Here is a 26,540-nt window from a genome sequence, read left to right on the forward strand (position 1 = left end):
GTTTCGATAAGTTTTGTTAGCTCTTCTTGACCTATGACAGAGAAAGATTGAAGTTGCACGTGAGGAAAATTATTAGGCACTGTTTTCTGAGGAGCGATGACAGATGATTGCAAAATTCCAATTTTATTTCTGATTATTTAAATTTTATCTGTAAAGAAATTCATGAAGTTATTACTCTTGAATTGTGACGTAATATCTGGTTCTGTTGAAGCTTTATTCCGAACCAATTTAGCCACAGTACTGAATAAACATCTAGGATTATTGTGGTTATTTTCTATGAGTTTACTAAAATATGCTGACCTGGCAGCTTTTAGTGCCTGTCTGTAGCAACAGACACTATCTTCCATGCACCACGAAATACTTCTAATTTTGTATTTTTCCACATGTGCTCCATTTTCCAAGCTGCTCTCTTGAGAGCATGAGTGTGATCATTGTACCATGGTGCAGGGCTTATTTCTTTAATCGAAGTGGGGCGACAATATCAAGGGAACTAGAGAAGACTGCATTTATATTTTTTGATATTTCATCAAGTTCTTCTGGGCTTTGGGGTTTATTGAGTGCATGAGATAAATCTGGAAGATTATTAGTGAAGCTATCTTTAGTGGTCGAAAGAATAGTTCTACCTGAATGATAGCATGGTGTAAATTGAGTAACATTAGTTGATTGCAGCATACAAGAGACAAGGTAATGATCAGAGATGTCATTTCTCTGCTGCAGAATTTCTATATTATCAACATCAACTCCATATGAAAGAATTAAATCTAGTGTATGATTATGGTGTTGAGTTGGTCCGGTTACATTTTGTCTGACTCCAAGAGAGTTGAGAATATCAATAAATGCTAATCCCAATGTATAATTTTCATTATCTACGTGACTGTTGAAGTCACCAACAATTAAGTCTCTATCTACAGTAACTACAAGATCTGATAAAAAAAAATTGGCAAATTCACTAAGGAAATCAGAATAAGGCCTGGGTGATCTATACACTGTAGCAAGGGTAAAGGATGACAGAGATTTTTTATTTATATTTGACGGTGTCACATTAAGCATTATTAGTTCAAAAGACTTACATTTATATCCTGTCCTCTGAGTAACACCAAAAACTTCACTGTAAATTGTAGCAACACCTCCTCCTCGACCCTTCAGACGAGGCTCATGTTTATAACAATAACCTGGGGGAATAGATTCATTTAAACTAATATATTCATCCGGTTTAAGCCAGGTTTCAGTCAAACAGAGCGCATCCAATCTATGATCTGTAATCATTTCATTGACAATTAGTGCTTTGGTAGAAAGAGATCTAATGTTTAGTAGCCCTATTTTTATATGATGTGTATTTTTAATTTGTTTGTTTTGTTCAAGTTTGACCTTAATCAAATTTTTTTTTTAATGATTTAGTGAGGGTATTGTGTTTGGTAGTTCGGGGAACAGACACAGTCTCTGAGATATCTAGGTGATACAGTCTCTATGTGTTGTAGTTTATGTGACCTGTGGGACGTCTCAAGGCAGCTAGCAGACGTTCGGATTAACCAGTTTGTTTGCTTCCTGACCTGGGCCCCAGTTAGTCAATTACTATCATTATTAAGACTATGAGCCAAAATAATAGAGCGGCACCTTCCCTGGAGGGATGGAGTCCGTCTCTCTTTAGCAGGTCAGGTCTACCCCAAAAACTCTTCCAATTGTCTATAAATCCTATTTTATTCTTCAGACACCACTCAGACATCCAGTGACACTAATCTACTATAAACCTCGTCACCACGATGAGCAGGGAGGGGACCAGAGCATATTACAGTGTCTGATTTGAAAATTTGCAAATTTGCACACCTCTTTAACATTATCTTTAGTGATCTCCGACTGGCGAAGCGGACATCGTTAGTGCCGACATGGATAACAAGTTTAGAAAATCTACATTTAGCATTAGCCAGCACTTGTAAATTGTCAGACGCTCTGGCCCCTGAAATGCAATTAACAATAGTGGCTGGAGTCTCTATTTCCATGTTACAATAGAATTACCGATAACAAGGGCTCTTTCAAAATGATTCTCAATGGGTGTATCACTGAGTGGGGAGAATTGATTGGAAACCCTAACAGGAACGGGAGAGTGGTGTCTCTTTGCTGAGCGAGTATGCCGCCGAGATGTCACCCAAATGCCCTGCTGCAGGGGCTCTATAGCCGTAACCAAAGTGCGCATGTTGCTCTCTGTACTGCCCGCATCCGAAACAGTATCTACCGGTTTCTCTTTCTCACTGACCTCCACTAGCGTTCGGATGCGAGTCTCTAACTCATTAACCTTCTCCGTCAGCCTGACTAATTCCTTAAATTTATCACAAGTGAATCCCTCGCTGCAGACGGAGGAGGCTATTGTAAACATGTGACATGCAATGCAGGAAGAAATAACATGAGCGGATGCCATGACTTACCGCAAATTGTTTGTTGTTCCCGAGCGGTGAGGGTTTGAGATTGATGTGAATTTCTCACGTAATTGTTGTTGGTTGTTCTTGATAAACGGTGCTTTGAGATCGATGCAATAATCTGTGAACCGCAGAGGAGAAAAAACGGGTGCGCACTGAAAAAAATGCACCCGTTTAATCGCGATAAAAATAGAACGCGGCTGCAGGTGGAATTTGCGCGCAGTTGAATCGCGATAAGAGAATAATACGAGGGAAAACCTGATGCGCGTTTAAAATGGCAGATGTTAAGGATTAAAGGCTGAAAACAGATATATAAGCGATCTAAAAAAAAAAATAAAAAAAAAAGCTAGCAGGCTAAAAACACAGACTCTAGCTAGGTGCCAGCAGCAACAGGAAAAATACACGCAGATGAAACAGGAGAAAAGCAAAAAAAACCTGAAACGCGGTAAAATGACAAAGAATATAACTATGAACGATGACTATAACGATGAACGTTTGAGAATAAGAATAAGCAGTAAGCAGGCCACAAACAAACTCATGCAGCGTGCGTGCCGTGCCGTCAGCACAGCTGAAAATTACAAGACATGCTGCACAACTAGACATAAACAAAATCACCCAAATAATCAGGTAAGGTGCAGAAATGCACAAAACACAACCCCCCACAAAAGCAGATCTACCGCCAAAACTTGTGTACGGCTGCTGCTCCAAAATGACATGTGCACAGGGAGTACACATTGGTTTGCATGACCAAATGTTTAATCTAATGGCCTAAGATAGCGATGTGTACCATTGCCTAATTTGGCTGTCTTAACTTGGTAAAGACGTGCTTCTATGTGTCATGGCCAAAAGCAGACCTTATCATGCAAGCTTATAGAATAAGCCCCAGCAATCACTTAAACAAAGCATTTTCAGAGAAAACTCTCGCAGAACGCTGCAGTGAAACCAGCTTACTTGCAAACTGAGCAAATTTGCATGCTCAATCATATGTAATAGCTTTGGGAGACCACAAGGGGGTGACATAACATTTACTGAAGCTGGTCGCAGCATGGACAAGTCACAGATATGAGCTGATGACAGTCCAAAGTTACAACTTTTAGATGGCTTTTGTTCTTCAAGAATTAACAAAGTGACAGTGATGCATGTGCAGGTTAGTGTATGAAACTGGTATAACTGCAAACTGAACAATTAAAAATGGCTACGTTTATTATGCAATTTCCCTGTATGTTGCATTGAAAACTTAATTCAAGCTGTCAAAAAAAAAAAAAAAAAAAAAGGAGACATACTTGTAACTGTAACATTATGTAGACCAGGGGTCCCCAAACTTTTTTCTATGAGGGCCACAGAATTTTTCCTTTCTATAATGGAGGGCCGTAGTCTAACAAAAACATGGCATGGGCCGGAGTAATTTATTGTGGAAATTTTATTATGAATTTAAATGGATTTACAGTATTATGCCTCCTAATGCTAGATTAATTTATTATTTATGCACCATACATATCAAGTGATATATAGCCTATTAAAAGAGCATTATTAATATCGTAATGACATTTTTTCATATTCATTGCTATTGAAATCAAATTATTTACTTACTCATGCGTATTAGGCTAATCAGTGTGAACTATGGGCTTGTTTCTGGCTGGTGAGAAGTCCAATGTCAGGTTCCATTCCTGTCACAGCCAGTCTCAAAGACTGATGCAAATGTTCATCAGTGAGTCTTGATCTCATCGGATTTTTCATCAGTTTCATGCGTGAAAAGGTTTGCTCACAGATATACGTGCCGCCAAAAAGTGTGGACATCTTCATTGCATTCCTTCTGATGTTTGGTAGGTCTCGTTAGGGAGGGCAGTATAGAATTCAATGAGGCTGTTGGGCTTAAACGCGTCTTTCAGAACATCACAGTTCTGTAACTCATCCAACTCAAACTGATAAGAAGGCAGGGCTTCGTCAATGTCAGCAGCAAAAGGGTTCGGAAAAAGGCGGATTTCTTTAGCGTGGACATGTAGCTCACGGAATCGCACATCAAACTCCGCCTTCAGCATTTCCAGCGCTTCCACTGACTTTTCAGCTGGGAATGGGACCACTGGTTTCTCAGCTGAGAGGCTTTGGGTAACAGGGAGATGGGTGAAGTCTTGCTTTTGCACTTGTCCCACAAGCAGTGCTAGTTTCACCTCAAATGCTTTTATGTGGGAATACATGTCACATATTAGTTTCCCCTTGCCTTGGAGCTGCACGTTTAGGCCATTCAACATTTCTGTCACATCTGTTATAAAGGCGAGGTCCCATTTCCATTTTGTGTCGATCAGTTCTGGGACAGTTTTGCCCTTTGTCAGAAGAAAAACATTGATTTCGGTAGCAGCTCAGTAAAACGCCTCAAAACTCTGCCCCGGCTTAACCATCGGACTTCTGTGTGGTAAAGCACATCTCCGTGAGAAGACTCTAGCTCGGACAGAAAGACTTGGAACTGCCTGTGTTTAAGTCCGTTTGCGCTGATGAAGTTTATACATGACACCACTTTCATAATCGATTCCCACTTCAGAATTTTGCAGCACAGTGCTTGCTGGTGAATTAGGCAGTGTACTTGTAAAGGGGGCATGAGACCTCTTTCCTCCATTTCTCTATTCATGCGTCCTATCAGTCCCCTTGACGCGCCAACCATACTAGGAGCTCCGTCAGTCGTGATGCTGGCCAGCTTAAACCAGATCCAACTCTTCTATCGTTTGGCACACTTTACCAAAAATATCCTCCCCTGTCGTAGTACCTTTGAGACTTTTTAGGGCTGCCAGCTCCTCGGACACTTCAAAGTTTGAGCCAACTCCGCGAATAAAAATGAGCAGCTGTGCCGTGTCCTGCACGTCATTACTTTCATCCAGCACTAATGCAAAAAAATCTAATTCTTTCACTTTTTCCTTCAGCTGGGCATATACAGGTCCTTCTCAAAAAATTAGCATATTGTGATAAAGGTCATTATTTTCCATAATGTAATGATAAAAATTAAACTTTCATATATTTTAGATTAATTGCACACCAACTGAAATATTTCAGGTCTTTTATTGTTTTAATACTGATGATTTTGGCATACAGCTCATGAAAACCCAAAATTCCTATTTCAAAAAATTAGCATATTTCATCCGACCAATAAAAGAAGTGTTTTTAATACAAAAAAAAAAAAAATCAACCTTCAAATAATTATGTTCAGTTATGCACTCAATACTTGGTCGGGAATCCTTTTGCAGAAATGACTGCTTCAATGCGGCGTGGCATGGAGGCAATCAGCCTGTGGCACTGCTGAGGTGTTATGGAGGCCTAGGATGCTTCGATAGCGGCCTTAAGCTCATCCAGAGTGTTGGGTCTTGCGTCTCTCAACTTTCTCTTCACAATATCCCACAGATTCTCTATGGGGTTCAGGTCAGGAGAGTTGGCAGGCCAATTGAGCACAGTAATACCATGGTCAGTAAACCATTTACCAGTGGTTTTGGCACTGTGAGGAGGTGCCAGGTCGTGCTGAAAAATGAAATCATCTCCATAAAGCTTTTCAGCAGATGGAAGCATGAAGTGCTCCAAAATCTCCTGATAGCTAGCTGCATTGACCCTGCCCTTGATAAAACACAGTGGACCATCACTGACTGTGGGTACTTGACACTGGACTTCAGACATTTTGGCATTTCCTTCTCCCCAGTCTTCCTCCAGACTCTGGCACCTTGATTTCCGAATGACATGCAAAATTTGCTTTCATCCGAAAAAAGTACTTTGGACCACTGAGCAACAGTCCAGTGCTGCTTCTCTGTAGCCACTGGTTCAAAAGTGGCTTGACCTGGTGAATGCGGCACCTGTAGCCCATTTCCTGCACACGCCTGTGCACGGTGGTTCTGGATGTTTCTACTCCAGACTCAGTCCACTGCTTCCGCAGGTCCCCCAAGGTCTGGAATTGGTCCTTCTCCACAATCTTCCTCAGGGTCCGGTCACCTCTTCTCGTTGTGCAGCGTTTTTTGCCACACTTTTTCCTTCCCACAGACTTCCCACTGAGGTGCCTTGATACAGCACTCTGGGAACAGCCTATTTGTTCAGAAATTTCTTTGTGTCTTACCCTCTTGCTTGAGGGTGTCAATGATGGCCTTCTGGACAGCAGTCAGGTCGGCAGTCTTACCCATGATTGCGGTTTTGAGTAATGAAACAGGCTGGGAGTTTTTAAAAGCCTCAGGAATCTTTTGCAGGTGTTTAGAGTTAATTAGTTGATTCAGATGATTAGGTTAATAGCTCGTTTAGAGACCCTTTTCATGATATGCTAATTTTTTGAGATAGGAATTTTGGGTTTTCATGAGCTGTATGCCAAAATCATCAGTATTAAAACAATAAACGACCTGAAATATTTCAGTTGGTATGCAATGAATCTAAAATATATGAAAGTTTAATTTTTATCATTACATTATGGAAAATAATGAACTTTATCACAATATGCTAATTTTTTGAGAAGGACCTGTACATTATACCCCATTTCTTCAATTCGTCTGGTGATTTTACTTGCGGACAGACTCACCACATTTAAGACGTCTTTCTTATCGGGGCACACCTCCTCCGCAACAGCATTCATACATTTCTTTACGAACTCACCATCACTGAATGGCCTACCGCAGGTTGCAATCAGTTTAGCTACCTGAAAGCTAGCTCGAATAGATGACTGGTTCACTGGGTCCACTGGGTTTGCCGTACAAACGTATTTTGCTGAGCAGATAGTCCACTTTTTAGCTTCGACACTTTGTCTGCTCTCATTTGGCCTTGTAAACTCGCATACTTGTCTCTGTGGCGGGTTTCATAGTGTCGGCGCAGATTGTATTCTTTGAACACGGAGACTGTTTCTTGACAGATGAGGCAAACAGCTGTTTCTTTGCATTGAACAAAAAAATAATCACTTGTCCACTTTTGGTTAAATACCCTGCATTCTGAATCAACTTTTCTCTTTCCCAACCGTTTGGCCATTTTGTTGTCACTTTAAATTTTCTTGCTGGATCGCGTGCACCCGCTCGATCACGATGGAACGTTAATCCGGGTGAATCTAACAAATAATTTGGCTACTTTAATAATTATAACTAAGGGAAATTTTATTTTGAAAGCCAATATGTATTATCAAATACAAATATGATATGATTAAAACATATTTAAAATGAAATTGTAAAAATATTTCTCTGCATGGCATTGTTCAGAGGGCCGGTCCAAATGCGGGCGGGCCGTATTCGGCCCGCGGGCCGTAGTTTGGGGACCCCTGGTGTAGACTTTATGAGAGATAATATGTTATCAAGTAATGACTACAGTAAATAATCTATGTCCTCTAATAATGGTTTGGGTCTATTTTTAAAAAACAAATCCTGAAATACTGTATATCGATAAACATCTGGAAAATCTGCTTATCGATATGTCAAAACAGCATCAATCTCAAGCCTAATGACACATCACATGTGAGCGAGCTGATTGGCTAACAAGTTCAAAAGAACCTATCAGTTTGCGCTAATCAGAGTTTCATGCCTGACGTTTGTCCTAATGGGATATTTCACACAAAAATGAAAATTCATCATTTACTCATCCTCATGCCATCTTACATGTGTATGACTTTCTCTCTTCAGCAAAACTCAAAATAAGATTTTTTGAAGAATCTCTCAGCTCTGTTGGTCCATTCAATGCAAGTAAATGGTGGCCAAAACTTTGAAGCTCCAAAAAGGAGATAAAGTCAGCATAAAAGACTACAATGTTTTTGATCCAGTTGGTTTTGGGTGAGAACAGACAAAACATAACTCCTTTTTCACTGTACAGCTGAAATATTCTTCTAAAAATCTTATTTTGAGTTCTGCTGAAGAAATAAATTCACACATATCTTAGATGGCATGAGGGTGAGTAAATGATGAGAGAATTTGAATTTTTGGGTGAACTAACCCTGTAATGTTACACTTTAATTACAAGTATGTAAAAACTAGGAAACTAAATAAGCAAATCGAATTAGACCAATTCAATATGCTTTAAACAAAATCCTCTTGATATGACAAAAAGGAGTTCTGTGGTTCTTTAACCCTTCAAGCTCGGATGGGACCACCGACAGGGTCCCAATAATAAAGAACGCCAATAATTGTCAAATAAAAGTCAGAAATTTACATACACCTTAGGCAAATACATTTAAACTCAGTTTTTCACAATTCCTGACATTTAATAACAGAAAACATTCCCTGTCTTAGGTCAGGTAAGCTCACTACTTTTTTTAAGAATGTAAAATGTCAAAATAATAGTAGAGAGAATGATTTATTTCAGCTTTTATTTCTTCGTATTTGGCAGCATTGCCTTTAAATGGTTTAACTTGGCTCAAAAGTTTTGGGCAGCCTTCCACAGGTTTGCTCAATAAGTTGCTGGAATTTTGGCCCATTCCGCATGACAGAACTGATATGACAGAGTCAGGTTTGTAGGCCTCCTTGCTCGCACATGCTTTTTCAGTTCTGCTCACAGATTTGCTATCGGATTGAGGTCAGGGCTTTGTGATGGCCACTCAAATACCCTGACTTTGTTTTCCTTAAGCCATTTTGCCTATAATTTGGAGGTATGCTTGGGGTTTTCAATTTGGAAGACCCATTTGCAACCGAGCTTTAACTTCCTTGCTGATGTCTTGAGATGTTACTTCAATATATCCACATAATTTCCCTTCCTCATGATGCCATCTATTTTGTGAGAGAATTTTCCCAAGCTGCTTAAAGGCACAGTTAAACTTAGTGTATGTAAACTTCTGACCCACTGGAATTGTGATATAATCAATTAAATGTGAAACAATTTTCTGAAAAAATACTCATGCCATGCACAAAGTAGATGTCGTAAACGACTTGCCAAAACTATAGTTTGCTAATGTGAAATCTGTGGAGTGGTTAAAAATTAGGTTTAATGTCTTCAACCTAAGTGTATGTAAACTTTGACTTCAACTGTGTGTCTATATCGGAGATGAGTATGCAAACAAGTCTGTACCTCCATAGCGTCCAAGGAGAGATTGCAGGAGATCTCAAACTTCTTCATCAGGACCTGTTCCGTGATGTTATAAATGCACACAAACTTTGACTGGCCACCTGCAAGGATTGATTCACCATCTGCCGAGTAACACAAGGATGTGAAGGACCTAAAAAAACAGTTTAAAGATGCTTTTGATTAATGTTTTGTTTTTATGCACACCTAGGCAGCATAACAGGTTGATCTGGGGTGGGAATCTCTATGTACCTCGCAGTTCGATTCAGTATAAATTCAGGGAGTCACAACGCAATTTCGAAACCATTCTTGCCGCAACTCAATTTTTTAATGACAGCGGTGGTGTGAAAACATTTTTTTAGTTAAAGGGATGGTTCACCCAAAAATAAAAATTCTGTCATCATTTACTCACCCTCATGTTATCCCGAACTTGTATGCCTTTTTACTGCAGAACACAAATGAAGATTTTTTTGAAGAATGCATGAGGAGTTTTGGTCTATATAACAAGTCAATAAGGGTCCAAAATTTCCAAGCTCCAAAAATGACAAAGGCAGCATAAAAGTAATCTATATGACTTGAGTGGTCTAATCCATGTCTTGACATCAGACCCAATTTAAACACCGTGCTGGCTTCAAGAGGGAAACACTTTTCTAATGAACATGCCAAGACACTGCAGATGTCTAGATTTATAGCATATAAGGACTTAAGTTTTGGTTTGTTTCTCACCCAAAGTGATTGTACTTCTTCGAAAGATATGGATTAAACCACTCCAGACATATGAACTACTTTTATGCTGCCTTAATGTCCTTTTTGGAGCTTGAAAGTTTTGGTCACCGTTCACTTGCATTGTATGGATCAACAGAGCTGAGATATTGTTCAAATGTCATTGTGTAAACATTCAGCACACAAATTAAAATTACGAAGTGGGCCAGGGTAGCTCAGTGAGTAAAGACACTGGACTACCACACCTGGAGTCGCGAGTTCGAATCCAGGGCGTGCTGAGTGACTCCAGCCATGTCTCCTAAGCAACTAAATTGGCCCAATTCCTAGAGTCACATGAGGTAACCTCCTCGTGGTCAGCATAATGTGCTTCTCGCTCCCAGTGGAGGGCGTGGCGAGTTGTGCGTGGATGCCGCGGAGAATAGCGTGAAGCCTTCACACGCGCTACGTCTCCGCTGTAATGCGCAAAAGCCACGTGATAAAATGTGCGGATTTAACAGTCTCGGACACTGAGGCAACGGAGATTCATCCTGAGAGTCACTACGCCACCATGAGGACTTAGAGCGCACTGGGAATTGGTCATTTCAAATGGCAGAGAAAATTGAAAATAATTTAAATAAAAATCATGTGTCCTAGTGTGATTATTAAACTGAAAAGGCTGCGATTTAATGAAATAAATATACATCACACATGCTCTTGTGACAGAGAACAGAGCCCTCATTCATTCTACAGTGTGCAGCACATACAGACCACATATTTATTTAACCTTTATGTACTGTTCGGATTTGCTCCCCTTTTTATATATAAATGGTGTCCTTAAATCGCAATGGTCTGGGTGCAAGTGACATCTGACACCTGAACTTATATAGTAACATCAGAAAACTCCCTAAAACACATTTTTCTCTTGCTGGTGCTCTCTCCCTCTCTTTCTCACATGGACGCACGCAAAGGCCGAAAGAGAGTGAAGCAGCATAGGCAGATATACCACGTAAAGATGGTTTAAGCAGAGTTTGTTGCTTATAATGACAAACAGCAGTGAATTATTCATCAATATTTTTGAACTCTATAAATGATGGATGTCTTAAAAACCTGTACTCATAAGTGACATGCTGACAAAGTAGCAATATCCGGTGCAATGCTCAAAGACGGCTGTCTAGCGCATGTTAAAATAACAATTAGAGAACAGCATATACAAATGCAAAAACAGGCATCATCAATAAAAAAATGCATGGGATTTTATGTGTGTGACTGAGTCATAGGAAATGTATAGTTAACATTTTATAATAATTTTCATGTATAACATTAACAAGCATATACGGTATTATATATTGCTAAACAGATTATTGGTTAAAAATACAGTACATTCAAAAAGTAGAGATGCACCGATCGACCAGCCAGGGACCGGAATTAGCCGATTTTCCGCATGCTCGGCCCGGTAACCGGCCAGTCAGCCTCACATCTTACCGATTCCAAGCCGGTCCGTTTGGTTGCCAGCGGCGCAGGCAATAACGTCACAGCCGCATGTAAACATGTCACTGGCGTGGGAGATCTTCACTGTGTGAGTGAAGAATGCATAAAGTTCGAAATGTGAATAATTGTAAGGCCAAAGTAAACCGTGGGGGAACCACCACAATATCTTTCGGATCAACAAACCTAATTAGACATTTATAACACCATCACCCAGCTGAAAATGCCCATTTTTAAAAAGAAGCTAAAAAGTGAAAGCGGCTAAAGCTAGCCAGAGCTCAGAGCCAGCCACATGTCAGCAGCCTCTCCTATCATTCCTTGGTATGAGCAGCGAAAATACCTAAACAATTACGAGGAAAATTATGGAATTCATGGCCCTGAATGACAAGCTGTTCTCCATAGTTGAGGACAGAGGGATCAGAAATCTGATAAATTTCCTCGATACAGAGTATGAGGTACTTTCCGACGTCGCGTTGCCCGAGTTGTTTAATCTCGCGTCATGTAACACACAGCCTGTTATCTGTCAACATTTGGGTACACAAATCCGGGAGAGGGGAAGGGGGTGCTGGATGGCAGAGGCAGGCTAAATACATACAAATTGTGCCGTTGTGATTTAACGTAATTTTTCCCACCGTGTCCGATATTAAAATCAGTGCGACACACACTGTAAAAGGAGTGGGCATTGTCGTTATGGCTTCGGGATATGAAATTCAATTCTTCCATCCAGCTGTTGTTAAATTTACATGTATATTTTGTTTTTTTTTCACCAGAGCACCAGCTGAGTCTTCTCCTCCCCTCTACCAGTGATGCTTGATTTAACATCCCGCGTCTACTGCCTGCGCAGACATCAACAGCGCAAATTGGTTGTAGGTTGCCAGGTTGAGGTCATAAATGATTTGTAATGTGCATGATGTGTCGATTGTGTGAGTAGGATGTGTTTCATTCAAGATCTGGCAACTGGACCACCTTGGAATAATATATTGATTTGATTATTCATATAACGTGGTTTAGGCCATACAAATTACGGGAGTTTTTTTTGGGAGAAATAAAACGGGAGACTCCCGGGAAAAACGGGAGTGTTGACAGGTATGCAAGCCGTTCCCGAAGCAGTGCTCAGTTTTACAACTGATATTTGTACATCTAATGTAAGTTGAGCATATTGGACACTTCAGTTTTTCAGATTTTTGGAATTGTTTTGTTAAACAATAGAGAGAAAAAGGTCCATTTATAAAAATAGTGGAAAATGACATTTGTTATATAAAGCAACTCATTTGCAGTTAATTGTTATTTCTACCTCTTTCCAGTCACAGAGCACTTTATTTTGAGAGTTGTTTAAGTGAGAGAAGATCCTGTAACTTAGTGCAGTTTGGGGGAAATTGTAATGTTTAATAATTTATTTTATTATGAAAATAAAATTTAGCATTGAAGAAAGGTAGATTTTGTTTGTATATGTGGTCAATAACAGTTCTTAGAAAGAAAATCGGAAAAAATCGGCAGCGGCAGGTCACACTTGCAAAAAATCGGAAATCGAAATCGGCCAAGAAAATTGCAATCGGTGCATCTCTATCAAAATGTTATGAAAGTTTGATTAATATACTGTATTTTCTTGTATAAACCGATCAGCCACAATATTAAAACAACCTGCCATTCCTAGATGCTATTCTTCTTACCACAATTGCACAAGAGCAGTTATCTGAGTTACCGTAGACTTTGTCAGTTCGAACCAGTCTCTGTTGACCTCTCTCATCAACAAGGCATTTCCGTCTGCAGAACTGCCCCTAACTGGATGTTTTTTGTGCTTGGCACCATTCTGAGTAAATTCTAAAGACTGTTGTGTGTGAAAAGCCCAGGGGATCAGCAGTTACAGAAATACTCAAACCAGCCCATCTGGCACCAACAATCATCCATGCGATTATCTAATCAGCCAATCATGTGGCAGCAGTGCAGTGCATAAAACCATGCTGATACGGGTCAGGAGCTTCAGTTAATGTTCACATCAACCATCAGAATGGGGGAAAAAAAAAATTGGATCTCAGTGATTTAGAGCGTGGCATGATTGTTGGTGCCATTGTTGGGCTGGTTTGAGTATTGGTGCCAAAAAAAAAAAAATTCAGTGAGGGGCAGTTCTTTGGACAGAAATGCCTTGTTGATGAGAGAGGTCAACAGAGAATGACCAGACTGGATCGAACTGACAAAGTCTATGGTTGTGAGTACAATTGTGGTAAGAAGAATATTATCTCAGAATGCTATTCTTTAGTATTTTGTAGGTTAACTGAAAAATTTTTACTTTTAAAGAGGTTTATCGGTGTCTAATGTCCTTTGTCAAGTATATATTTTGTTTCTGAATTCTTTAGTAATTCTTAATACCTGCTTGTGCAAATGTTGTGTTATGACACATAAACAAAAAAAAGATACCCGACTGTGCCTCTAAACAAAGATTTTAGCGTGATCCTGACTGACAGAAATCAATTAAAATAAATGGTTGAGGCAAACAAAGCCACAATTAGGGTTGCAAACATACCAAAATTTTGGCTTTGGTACAATACCAGATCTTGTATCTAGTTATCGATATTAAATATATTAATTATTAAATTACTTGGGCAACACATTAATAGCCCCAGATTACTGAAGAAATTTCACAGAAAAGGGTCTTGATTAAAAGAACTGGATTTAATGTTTTATGTTGAATAAAAACAGTATTCCAAACAGTGTTTAAACAAATGAATACATAAACTTTAAACAAATTAAAATAAAATAAAAACAATTGCAATTTTGTTTTTGATAAAAAAAAAATGCTGCACAACAGAGCTTGACAGTATAATTGAAATGACTATAAAACATTAATGATACAAATCGAATTACCAGTGGCATAAAGGCTGCAAAAAGCTGAATCCCAGCCTGCTGATATTCAGTACACTTGCTTTTGTGATACTGCTTACATATAATAATAAATGATAATAATATAGTAATGTAGGTACGTACACACTGCCAGCGACATCGCGCGCGACAGCGACTCAATACCATTCATTTTCAATGCGAGCACAGCGACTTCCGGCGATACGAGCTGTCGCGACCGTTGGCGCTAGATGTGGGCGTGTCCAGCGACGCGACAAAGTTGAGAAAAGTTCAACTTTGGAGCGACTAACGGAAGCGACAGCCAATAGGAGAGACGACGGGAGAGCTCACGTGATCCTTCTCTCCTTCTCTCAGCTCCTGCAGTAACGGAAAGATGGATGAAAGGCTAATTCTTGCTGTTAGAAATGTTCCAGTGCTCTATGATATGTCTCTTCCCACGTACAAGGACATTTTAAAGAAAAATACTGCGTGGAAAGGTGTATCTGAGATCAGGGGATTTTATGGACCCATACAGACCGACATTTGCATTTTCAGCACGAGATAAACAGCTGCTCTGGCAAACAGCATGCCTTGTTTCTCATTCATATTTGATATAAAGCATTTTATGTACTGATTCCATTTATATTTAGTCTTTTCCCTACAAAATGTTTGTTTTTAGTGGCAAGAAAAGAGATTCGCCGTCAACAGCAATGGAATGACATCCGTGAATGTCATTTATAAACGTTACTAGGCAACCAGTAGTGGGAACACCCACTAGCGACTTCACCGCCAGCCACTGGCGACCTGCAGCGATAAAGTCGCTGGCAGTGTGTACGTAGCTTAATAATTATTATAATAAAAAAAATTATAGTAATGCAATTTATTATGAAATTATTGTTATTAGTAGTGTAATTTCTATTACTTTGAATATAATTTTTTTTATATAATAGTAATATTTTTCTGTCACGATGTCTTTGCGTACGTCTCAATCAGCTCCATATGTTGTGAATCAGTATATTGTGAACACTATTCAGGTACTGGCAAGTGTGTTCATCCACTGGACATTGGGACACTTATGACTCAATAACCTGTGACAAAATAACAAGCACATTTAAGCGCAGCTGTTATTTATCAGCACCGTCGTTTAAATGACACAATAGTTAATTTTCTTTGAAGATATTTAAACTCAAATAACACTAAAGACAAATAACATTAAAAAAAGAAAAATATAAAAGGAGTGTATTTTAAACCTACTTTAACATTTAAAAGATTGTTTCCCTTTCATGGTCATTATGGATAAAAAACAACATCACAAACAATATCTCTTTTAAAGAGAAAATAAGGCTTTGACAATATACATTTAGACTTGTGCTTGTTGTAGTATTATACATGCAGAAGAATTGAAACAACATGATTTAAATCTAGGAAAAACCCAACCTTTTTAATCCTGGAATTCCTCATCAACATAAATTAACGGACAGAGCATCAACTTCCTACTGAAGGCCTGTCTTTCGACAATAAAATGGTCAAGACACTCTAAACTGATTTCGCGATTGAGACGGCCCTTAAAATGGCCGACTCCCTGATCAGTGCCCTGACTACTGAAGGAGGGAGCTGATTGAGACACACCCTTTACTTTTATGCATTTGGTTAAACCAAAGTTTTTATTTTGGCGGAACTTTTATTTGAACAGACCTTTGAGTTATTACTGTGTGTTTTTGACAGTAGTTTTTAATATGCTCCGCATTCCAAATTAAATACTCGTGACCTGAAATCTCACTGGAGAAGGAATTCAATTAAGTGTTCACAGCTGCTCAAACACTAAACACACCGCGTTCAGCATTACGCACTCTGTCTGTCTGTGTCGCATGACCAGACAAAGTGTACAGCGTCACTCCTCGTTCATTCTGAAGCGCGCAGCACATGCAGTCTGTTTATTATATAATTAAATTATATCCTTCTGCTGTTCAATAATCACACTTGGCCATAATGAGTTTTGAATTTGATCATCATTGATTTAATCTAAAAAATGTCAAATCCCCATAAAATGTTGTTAATAGCACATTTACTCGAGTATGGTACCGAAATTAGCAACAAGATGAAGCCATAACATTTAAAAACATTTTGTACCACCATTTGTTTTAGTACAAGTATACTGCTCAACCCTAGCCACAATGCATCATGTACTGTATGCATACACACACACGCACACACACATAAATGACTGACCCAGAAGCAACAAAACAATGATTTTTTTTGGTTTGTTTTCGAAACACACTCAGATGCTAAATTAGTTTTTACAGATTTGAGCTTTTTTTTTTTAATGCTATTGAAGACGTTTGCAAAATAAATGGTAGACAAATATACTATTACAAAGTTTTCTCTTTGTAATGCCATGTTTGACTACATTGGGCAATTCATGTAGAATTTTTGCAAAAACTGAATATTCGTAGCAAGTGATTTAAAAAAGTAAAAAAGCTAAATAGCTATCCTTCAATATATTAATTTGCCAGTAGACTGTTGCTATCCATTTTTTTTTTTTTTTACAGCAATCGTGAAGCTGGGTCCATGATTCACGTTAAAGCAGCAATGCCAGCATCGTGCGCCACTTTAAACTCATCATGAACGGCGACTGCAAAAGTTTTGGTGATAGTTAAGATTTGGTGTGCTTCTGTGGTTATTAAAACGTGTCTAATATGTGATAGAAATCAAGTATTTTTCAGACTAAGTCCCATCTGGGCTTGTTTTGTACATCAAATAGCGTTCAGAGCTACTTTCTCCATTTTATCACTGATAGGGAAGCACTGTCAGAAATTAATTTATTTACTGAGATAACAACCTCTATCATAAGAGAGAGCATAATGTCAACTAGCGTGTTAAGACAGTTCCGCCCATAGAATATCTATGGGACTGCCGCATTATGCTGTTTTATGCTAAACTTGAAGGCTCTCCTTGGTAGAAGGGCTCTGGCACTGTGGCGTGTGTGTCAGGGTAATGACTCTAGGTGGACACATTACAAAGGTTCCACCCTTAACACCAGTGTTTATGTTGTATTAACTGTAAATTCGTTAATCACGGTTAAGAAAAATGAATGCGTTAAACTTTAATTGCAAGTGTTAACGCATTAATTCTGACAGCTCTACTAAATATATATCCAAATGTATAACTTAATATCTATGAATTAAGTTACAGCATTGAGACACCATTCAACATTGAGACACCAATCAATGTCACTGAGGCCACCTATAGACTATAGTTGACATTTCAATGAACTTGTCAAATTTTTGTCATGGCTTCCAGCAGATAGCAGCAAACACTCCTAATGCATGACACATTGCAACCTTTTCAATAATATTCAACTTTGCTTTTTTTTTTTTTTTTTTAAGAAAAAAAAAAAATACAAATAAATAAAGATATATATATATATATCTTGAAATGGTGAATGAATATTTTAATGGTGAAATTTGAGCTAACTACGAGTTTTAACCCATTTTGAAAAGAACACAAGGTTTTATCAAATCGCAGCCTTTTGTGTTTTAATAATCACACTAGGTCTTGTAGCGACCTGCTTTTCTGGAGGTGGGAAGCTGTAGTCCAACATTTTTTTTTTTACAAATAATTGTTGATAGATACATTGCAATTGTGACCCACAAAAATATGTAATTAATTCAAATTCATAATGTGAATTTAAAAATTATTGACTAATAATTCAGTTTATTGATTTTTTTTTTTTAATCGATGACTTCAGATTTATTTTTGGGTTACTTTTGGTAACAAGTTTATTTTTAGCAGACATAATGTTGGCAAGCTGGATGAAAAAAAAAATCCATTAAGTGATATGTAGTACACAAACTTACTTTCCCTTGGCAGACTGCTTTGCAGTGATCTTCTCCGTTTCTTTGCGTCCCATCTGCAGATCATGGCGGCCAGAGATAGAACCAGCCTGTCCTGCAGTCCGAGGGTTCCAGAATGTAATCTCACCATCCAAAGAGGCCACTGCCAACTCCTGACCATCAGGACGATACGTTACAGCAAGTCCTGAAACACCACAGATACATTACACATCCTTTTCTTTCCAAATAACTCGCTCTCTGTATAGCTCTACTTAATCTGCCACATTGTGAACTTACCATCAGAGGTCAGCCGCAAGGTTTCTTTGGTCTGCCAGCTGTCCAGCATATCCCACAGCCGGACAGTTTTGTCCCATGATACACTGGCGAGCACTGACTGGACTGGGCTGAAGCACAAGTTGCTGACAGGACCCTCATGACCACTGAGCACCTGCTCCAGCAGAGAACAGTTACAACCAACTATATTACATTTGAACTGACTGTAGCTGGACAACCTGATAGATCTCAGAATGAAACAATTCTTCAATTTGGTGAAAACTTATTTTGTATGAAGTTCATAATTTACATCATGATCCAAATTCTTAAAAAGTTAATCAAGAACTATTCTTCCAAAAGTGCTCCACATGCATATATTAGAACATGGAATCCGAAAACCATTTGATTATTTATTGGTCTGACCTCTAGCAGTCGTCCGGTCTGCATGGACCACAGGAATATCTCAAAAGAATCCTGGGAACCTGCACACACCAGCTCCCCACTACTGTCCACTGCCAGAGAGGAGAACTGGGCTGGCCGTGGAGATGTCATGGTACGAAAGTTCCGGTACCTGAGAAAACAAGTCACAAAAACCTGTTCCATACCACCTCCACAAAGGCATACTACAGTAGTTCATGGATATTGTTTACACCAAATTTTCTCAAACTGAGTGGCATGTTGAGTTTCCCCAGATCATACACTAGCACTACAGATTATATTTACACTTTACACCCCTTTTACACTTTAATTATTTTATTGTTCATTTATTCTATTTCTAATTCCTGACTAAATGCATCTGTAAGGCATAGTGCCGAATTCAAATAACTATTGTCCTTTTTAAGTCGTGGCAAATAGGCTTGGGAACTGAGAACTATTTTGAAAATTGTCAGCCAGTGCAACCACAGTTTTCTACAGATGTGGGCAGAACATGGAACTAAAACACTTTGTGTTTACTATAGCGCTATTCAGCAGCAAAACTGCCTAATAAACTGTACATTTCAAGAGTGAGGATAAAGGCTGGAAAAATCACTCTGTACCCCACTCACCCTACCCACTACCTTTTTGAACGGTTGCCTTCTGGATGGCACTACAGAGCACTGAGCACAAGAACCATCAGGCACAGGAACAGCTTTTCCCTCAGGCCATCCATCTCATGAACAGTTAAAATTGTCCCATTGAGCAATAATTAATGTGCAATACACAGCTTAGTCCATTTATATTTATCCAACATGCCATACCTCTTATGCCATTACATTCCCTTGCATCTGTATATAACAGATTTGTATATTGTACTTACATATACAGTGCATCCGGAAAGTAATCGCAGCGCTTCACTTTTTCCACATTTTGTCATGTTACAGCCTTATTCCAAAATGTATTAAATTCATTATTTTCCTCAAAAGTCTACAAACAATACCCCATAATGACAACGTGAAAGAAGTTTGTTTGAAATCTTTGCAAATTTATTAAAAATAAAAAAAATTGAAAGTATTGAAAGCACCGCTGACGCGGTGCCACAGCGAGCACAAAACGAGCCCAACACGAGCCCAGCATAATGAGTGACAGAACTAAACATTCAAACATAGCCTGGTTTAGATATGTGATTATTAGTCTGATTTTATTTTAGATTTCGCCTTCCAAAGATTATAAAAAGAATATTTATACATAAGCCGCATTCTGTCTAGCACAACTTCCTTCCCTTCACAGCGGTGCACTGACATTTCTCCCTAAAACTCAAACTTAACGTCAGAATCAGCACGATCGGTGATTGTTGTAAAATGCAGTCTAGCTACTGTTGCTAAATTGCGGGACGCGTTTAATAATAAAAAAAAGAGCGCAAGAGACCGTTCCCAAGGCGGCGCGCGCTCCGAAACACACCGCAAAGAGACAAGCAAAGTATAGGCTACTTTGGGTTTCATGCATCTAAACGATCAACTATACACAAAAATATGTCAAAACGACCGGCTTGGAGATTCACTTAAACACAGTTTATGTCTTAAATGGACGTAGTTATGGAAATAGTTGGGGAGAAAATATGCTGCATCAGGAGCTTATTAGATCTGAACTCGGTCTTAAAGGGGAAGCTGTCTATTAAACGTGTGACGATTGAGCCACTGCGAATCAAACAACAAAAGGCAAAGAGAAAATCACTTACAGCTCTTGAATGCATAACTTCTGCATTAATAAGGATTAATCTATCTATGATAAACTATGCAGTGTTATTTTACAATTGATTACTTTATTAGATTTCTTTTTAGACCACACCTGAACAGTAATGTTAGTAGACCTTCCTGAAATAAAATTATATATATATATATATATATATATATATATATATATATATATATATATATATATATATATACAAAAAAAGAACAGTTAAGAATACCGTTAAAGTACCGGATCGATAAGCAGTATCGGTAAGATAGTAATACCATTAAAACCTTAATGATACCCACCCCTAGTTATGCCTGTGCTTCTCTTGGATGCTCTGAATATTGGATTACGTGTCTGGATTGCCCCTTAATTAAAGCTGCATTTGGATCTCAACCTTCGTGTCTCGGAGCAGTTCGTAACACCTGCTTTGTTTATTTAATATATTTGTTATACATTATTTATACAATATGTTTATACATTATACATTTTTAATTTAAGTGTACAAGTGCAGATTGGTCAAGTGTTCAATAAATGTATTTGTTGAGAAATGTTGTCTATCTTAAGTAATTAGTGTGTTACATTTTATCTTTCAAATAAGAGGTTAAAAACAAGCACATATCGGCCAAATATCGGCCAAAATAAATCGGCAGCATTAATCGGCCATCGGCCGACCTGGATTTCAAAAGATCGGCATCGGCCTGAAAAAACCAATATCGGTCGACCTCTACTGTGTTGTGTTGTACTTTAGTCTTGTGAGACTTCTATCATGCAGTTCAGCTACTGACTGGATGTTCATATTACAAGTGCAGTTAAAGATAGACATGAGCTTAGTTGTAAGTAGTAGAAAGGCTAGTTAGATCAATTATTGATTGCATTTATGCCTCTAAAAAGTCTGTGTAAACACCCCTTTTACAAGAAAATTATTAAATGTTTTTCTGATTAGTTATATCTGCTCTGTCGAAATCTGAAATGAACTCATTTAGCTTTCTGAGGGCAGTAAATGCAATAAGTAATGTTTGTCTTATTTCAAAATAATTCTTCCTCAAAAGAACTACAAGGATCGATAATGAAACTGTTAAGGAACTAGAATAAATAGGGTGATCGACAAAGGCAAGATATTATTCTGTTTGCCTTCAGAGTTTGTGTTTGTGAGAGACAAAACATGACATTACACCGTTTCAGCTTCCAGGCTAACGAAACAGCAATAGAAAAAAACATCAAAGCAATACGCTGTCCACAGCATAAAAATAAATCACTTAAATATCTCAGGTGTGTATGTATCTAGATGCTCTATTCTCTCACGGCAAGCATTACAAGCTATTTGCTTTTGACTAAAGTTTCTGCATGGCAGAAAGAAAAAAAAAGAGCTAATATTGGTGGTGACTAGGTAGGTGGTACTTGGATAGTCTTATTTGATCAAAGATGGTACTTTGCCTAAAAAGTTTGAGAACCTCAGTTTTACACAATATTACCTACAATGTAAGTAAGTGTCAAAGGATTTATTTTTGCTAATGTTCTTTTGGCCTGCATTACAGATTATAAATGCTAGCCAAACAATTTTAGAGGAATCCCAAGAAACAAAAATTGCCCAACAATAATTATAGTCCAAGTTGTTTATTGGGTGATACCTGTGTAAGTCAAATGCTCTAACGGTGCCATCTGTTGAAGCGCTGACCACCACAAAACCACTGGAGGTGAAGGCAACATTGGTGACACTGCTGGAGTGTTCGGTGAACGTCACAAAACAGAGACCACTGTTGGTGTTCCACACTTTAACCTGAAAACCAGCAGTTTAATTTATTCTATGATTCTTATTATTTATTTCCCTTGACAGAAACCTAATTGAAGAGGACTCACCTTCCCATCATCCCCTCCAGTGACAAGATACTGCCCATCAGGTGAAAAAGCCAAAGAGTTCATGTTGTTAAAGTGTCCTTGCTGTTTGAACACATAGGACTCGCTCTGCCATTCCCAAACCAGCAGCTGACCCAGACCTTCAACACAAATGCATGCAATGACAGCACAGCATAGCATCATATTGGAATATTTTAGAGAGGCTGTTGTGCTCAAGGAAAAACCTGGTTAGGGGTATTACCTGAGCAGCCAAAGCCAATCCAGTCACCAGTAGAATTAATAGCGATGGTAGAAATCCTCTGATCTGAAATACTAGATAAAGAAATTAAGACTAATTTATAATTCTAGAATTACCACACATTTTGACCAATGATTTTTCCAGTCATTTTTGATTACTGGATAATTATTTTTTTAATCATTTATATTTGGAATTATTTACCAATTAATCATTCAGACTTATTTGTCTGTTCATATAACCTGTTCAACCGATTTATAACAGACTTATAACCAGTTCAACCGATTGATTGAAACGAACAGACTCAAAAGATTGACTGCTCACAAAAACATTTTGAAAGCAAATTTTACTTTAGACAAGAGCAATACTTAGCTGATTAAATGTTTTAGAGCAGAGCATACATTCATTGTGGAAATGTCCATTACATTAACATTTTAAAATTCCCTGATATTTTCATGATTGTGGTAACCCTGTAAAGATTCAATTTGTAAGGATTTCAGTTCTGATTCCACCTTAATGACGCGTTTAGTACTTTTAGGTAGAAGTATTGGGAAATAAATGCAATTCTCTTTGCATTTACTGCGTTCCAAAGCCTATTACCAATGATGAGAACAGATTTACAACAAAGTGTTTACACAGATGTTTTAATAAGGTATTCTTTCATTATTTGTTAACATTTTACAATAAGGTTCTATTTGTTAAAATTGGGTATCATTAAAAATGTATAATTTATTAATCTTGTTTAACGTTAACCTATGAAAATACAATAGTTCATAGCAAGTTAAAAATGCACTGACTACGACTTAATTCTAAAAATGTTTTAGGTGTTGAAATTAACAATAACCTAGATTCATAAATGCTGTAAAATTACTGATCATTTTTACTTCATGTTAACAAATACAACATTTTTGTAAAGTGTTACTCAGTCATTTGAATACAACTCTTAATTAAAATGAAGTACAACAAAACCGAGTATCTAGTTACATATTGACATTAGGGATGCACCGATCTGATACCTGGATCGGCATCAGCTCTGATACTGAAGCTTTTAGACAGATCGTGTATTGGTCCAACAAGCCCGATCCAAATCAGATACTGTGTGTTAGTCATGTTCGTTACTGTCAAGCTCCAGAAATTACATAAAAGAACCATAAAAACACCATTAAAGCAGTTCATATGACTCTTGCGTTTTATTCAAAGCCACTTGAAGACGTGCAATAGCTCAGTGATTCACAAAAGGCTGTTTAATAAGTAAATATATATTATGCGCAGCGCCAGCACGTCACATCTCAGATGTAATGCTCAATAGTTTGGTTCACTTATAATATGGATTTAGAATGGCCTCGGAGGTGCATTTTACCAGAATTTAAAAAAGCAAATTAAACTATAGTGAACTTGCCTACAAACAGACAAATACAGGACATCCTGGAGAGTTTAGAATGTCAAAATAAAAGCCTGAGGGTTTAAAATGGGCACAATTTTAATATATTACTGTTGTATTTAAAATTAAAGTGTCAATAATAATAATCTTAATAACAATTTACTATTATTATTATTATTATTGTCATCATTAGTATTTGTTTACAATTTATAAAAATATTTAACTTGAATGGGTTCCAAAAAAATTAAAAGTGGACTGATGTCTTACAACTAAATTGAACAAAAATATATCTGAACACATTAAAGTCCAGATGCAAGTTGAATCATTTTAGGAAAAAGCAAAAATAAAACACTGGTTTCTTTTCTACTGAAGACTGGAATTACTGTTAATTTTGCTGCAACATTATCCAGTATACTAGTTAATAATAACTAGTAAGTGTTTCTTAATAAGCTATACATTTATATTAAAATAATGTGTAGTTAGAAGTTTGTGTTTCTTTACATATTAAAGAGTACACCCAAATAGTTACACACAATATTGTAAAGATATTCTAAACCGATTAAGCAAAAAAACAACACTGGCATCGGCCAATACGGATATTTCCGATATTGGAATCGGAAGAGAAGTGGTATCGGTGCATTCCTAATTGACATGGGAACAACTATTCAGTAATTAATCTGATTTAAGTCTCACAAATCTTAAACAAAACACAGTAACAATTTGTGGTTCATTTCAAGGCGAACATGACAAAATTAATGACCAGCTGATAAGAATCATTAGTTCAGGGGGTATCTCTGAATGTATTGCACTGTAATTTAAAAGATCCGACTCATAAGTGTCATTTGTTCTGGATTTGGGCTACACTGGTCGCTCTTTTTCAAGGTGTAGATTCGGGAGTGGTGTTGCGAAGTTGCTGAATGACAGTGCAGGACACACTAAGGAGTACTTCTGTAAGATGTACCTTATGCATCAGCAGAAAAATGCACGTTTGAGAATCGTAAAAATCAAGTCATGAAAATCTTTTTATTTAGATTTTTTTTATGGAACCGGTTCTGAATAAAAAACATTCTCTGTTCCCAACATTGGAAACCATTAACCCATTAATTCAGTAAATTATAGATAAAATGACAATAGCTATACACAAAAAAATAAAGCCACGGAAGTGTAGTAACAAAAACTTGCAGCTGAGACTGAACATGGATCATAAGCATTCTGGAAATGACAACAATAATATTCACTTGGGATGCATGCCTAACCTGAGTGAGTGAATGAGGTCAAATTCCGGCAGCTCATGCAGGTGGAAGGCTCCAGTCGCAAAGCCTGTCACAAGGATACGTATTTTCTTATGGAAGGCTACAGCTGTCAATTTGTTGAAATCTCCTTCCTTGTTAAAATAGTGTCTGTTTCAATACGATAGAAAAAATACATCTTTGAACAGTATTATAAAGATTTGAGATTGATATGTTTTATTGGCATTTCAAGGTTGAAACCAAAGAATGAAGGGATAAGGACAGTAGTTCTCAACCAGGGGGCTAGAAAACAACTATGTGGCCTCAGAAAACTTCTAAGTGGGCTTAAAGATTACTTACAATTAATTAATAAAATGTTGCTATATTAAAATATGATAACTTCCATTTAAATGCTGAAATGAGCTAAAATCATGATGTAGGCCACATAAACTAACAGTTCCAGATTGTCTGGAATCCCAAAATTAGTTTTAGTATTTATATAACCTAAAAGGTGTAACAAAAAAAAGAAAGAAAAGAAAAAAGGTTGAGAACCACTGGATAAGAAGGAACAAAATCAGTGATTCACTCACTTGCTCCTTTGTGTATAGCGGACATTTTTTATGCCTTCCAGCTCTTTGGGTGCATCTGCGCTTCCCTTTATCGCCTCTACATCCTCCCCAAATATAACCTCAATGTCATCATCAGCTTCGTTCTCCCCTTCTTGATGTCTTTTGTTCTTCTCCTCCTCCATCTTCTTTCTCTCAGAGTATTTTGGGCCCTTGCGCAAGTCCTCCAGCTCACTGTCACTTTCCCATACACAGAGTGTACCGTCCTGGCTCACCGTATACAGCTGTGCAAAAAATAAAATAAAATAAATAAAATGATGGCTTAAAAGGTAAAACTGCAGCACAAGTAGGTCATTAGTGGCACTACAAAAATAATTACCGCAATTAGTGTTATTATTGAACACTGTGATCATTACGACTAGGGCTGGGCGATATGGCTGCAAAATTGTATCTCAATATGTTTAGCTTATTGACAATATTATATATGTGTGTGTATATGTATATATGTGTGTGTGTGTATATGTATATAAGTGTGTGTGTAAATATATATATATATATATATATATATATATATATATATATATATAAATCACAC

The 26,540-nt window shown here is 37.7% G+C and overlaps 1 protein-coding gene across 1 annotated transcript in view; it reads right to left on the minus strand.

Moving 5' to 3' along the window:
* Window positions 1–26,540, minus strand: part of pwp2h (PWP2 small subunit processome component) — an 87,211-nt gene that overhangs the window by 16,342 nt on the left and 44,329 nt on the right. The window contains exons 7-15 of the mRNA XM_052126598.1: window positions 25,970–26,229; window positions 25,407–25,550; window positions 22,776–22,846; window positions 22,538–22,674; window positions 22,309–22,457; window positions 18,947–19,094; window positions 18,548–18,698; window positions 18,275–18,455; window positions 9,402–9,549 (exon numbers count right to left, since the gene is read on the minus strand). Of these exons, the coding sequence (XP_051982558.1) occupies window positions 9,402–9,549; window positions 18,275–18,455; window positions 18,548–18,698; window positions 18,947–19,094; window positions 22,309–22,457; window positions 22,538–22,674; window positions 22,776–22,846; window positions 25,407–25,550; window positions 25,970–26,229 (1,389 nt within the window). The remainder of the gene's footprint in view (window positions 1–9,401; window positions 9,550–18,274; window positions 18,456–18,547; window positions 18,699–18,946; window positions 19,095–22,308; window positions 22,458–22,537; window positions 22,675–22,775; window positions 22,847–25,406; window positions 25,551–25,969; window positions 26,230–26,540) is intronic.

Source organism: Xyrauchen texanus, chromosome 5 (genome assembly GCF_025860055.1).
Source record: "Xyrauchen texanus isolate HMW12.3.18 chromosome 5, RBS_HiC_50CHRs, whole genome shotgun sequence".
Taxonomy (NCBI): domain Eukaryota; kingdom Metazoa; phylum Chordata; class Actinopteri; order Cypriniformes; family Catostomidae; genus Xyrauchen; species Xyrauchen texanus.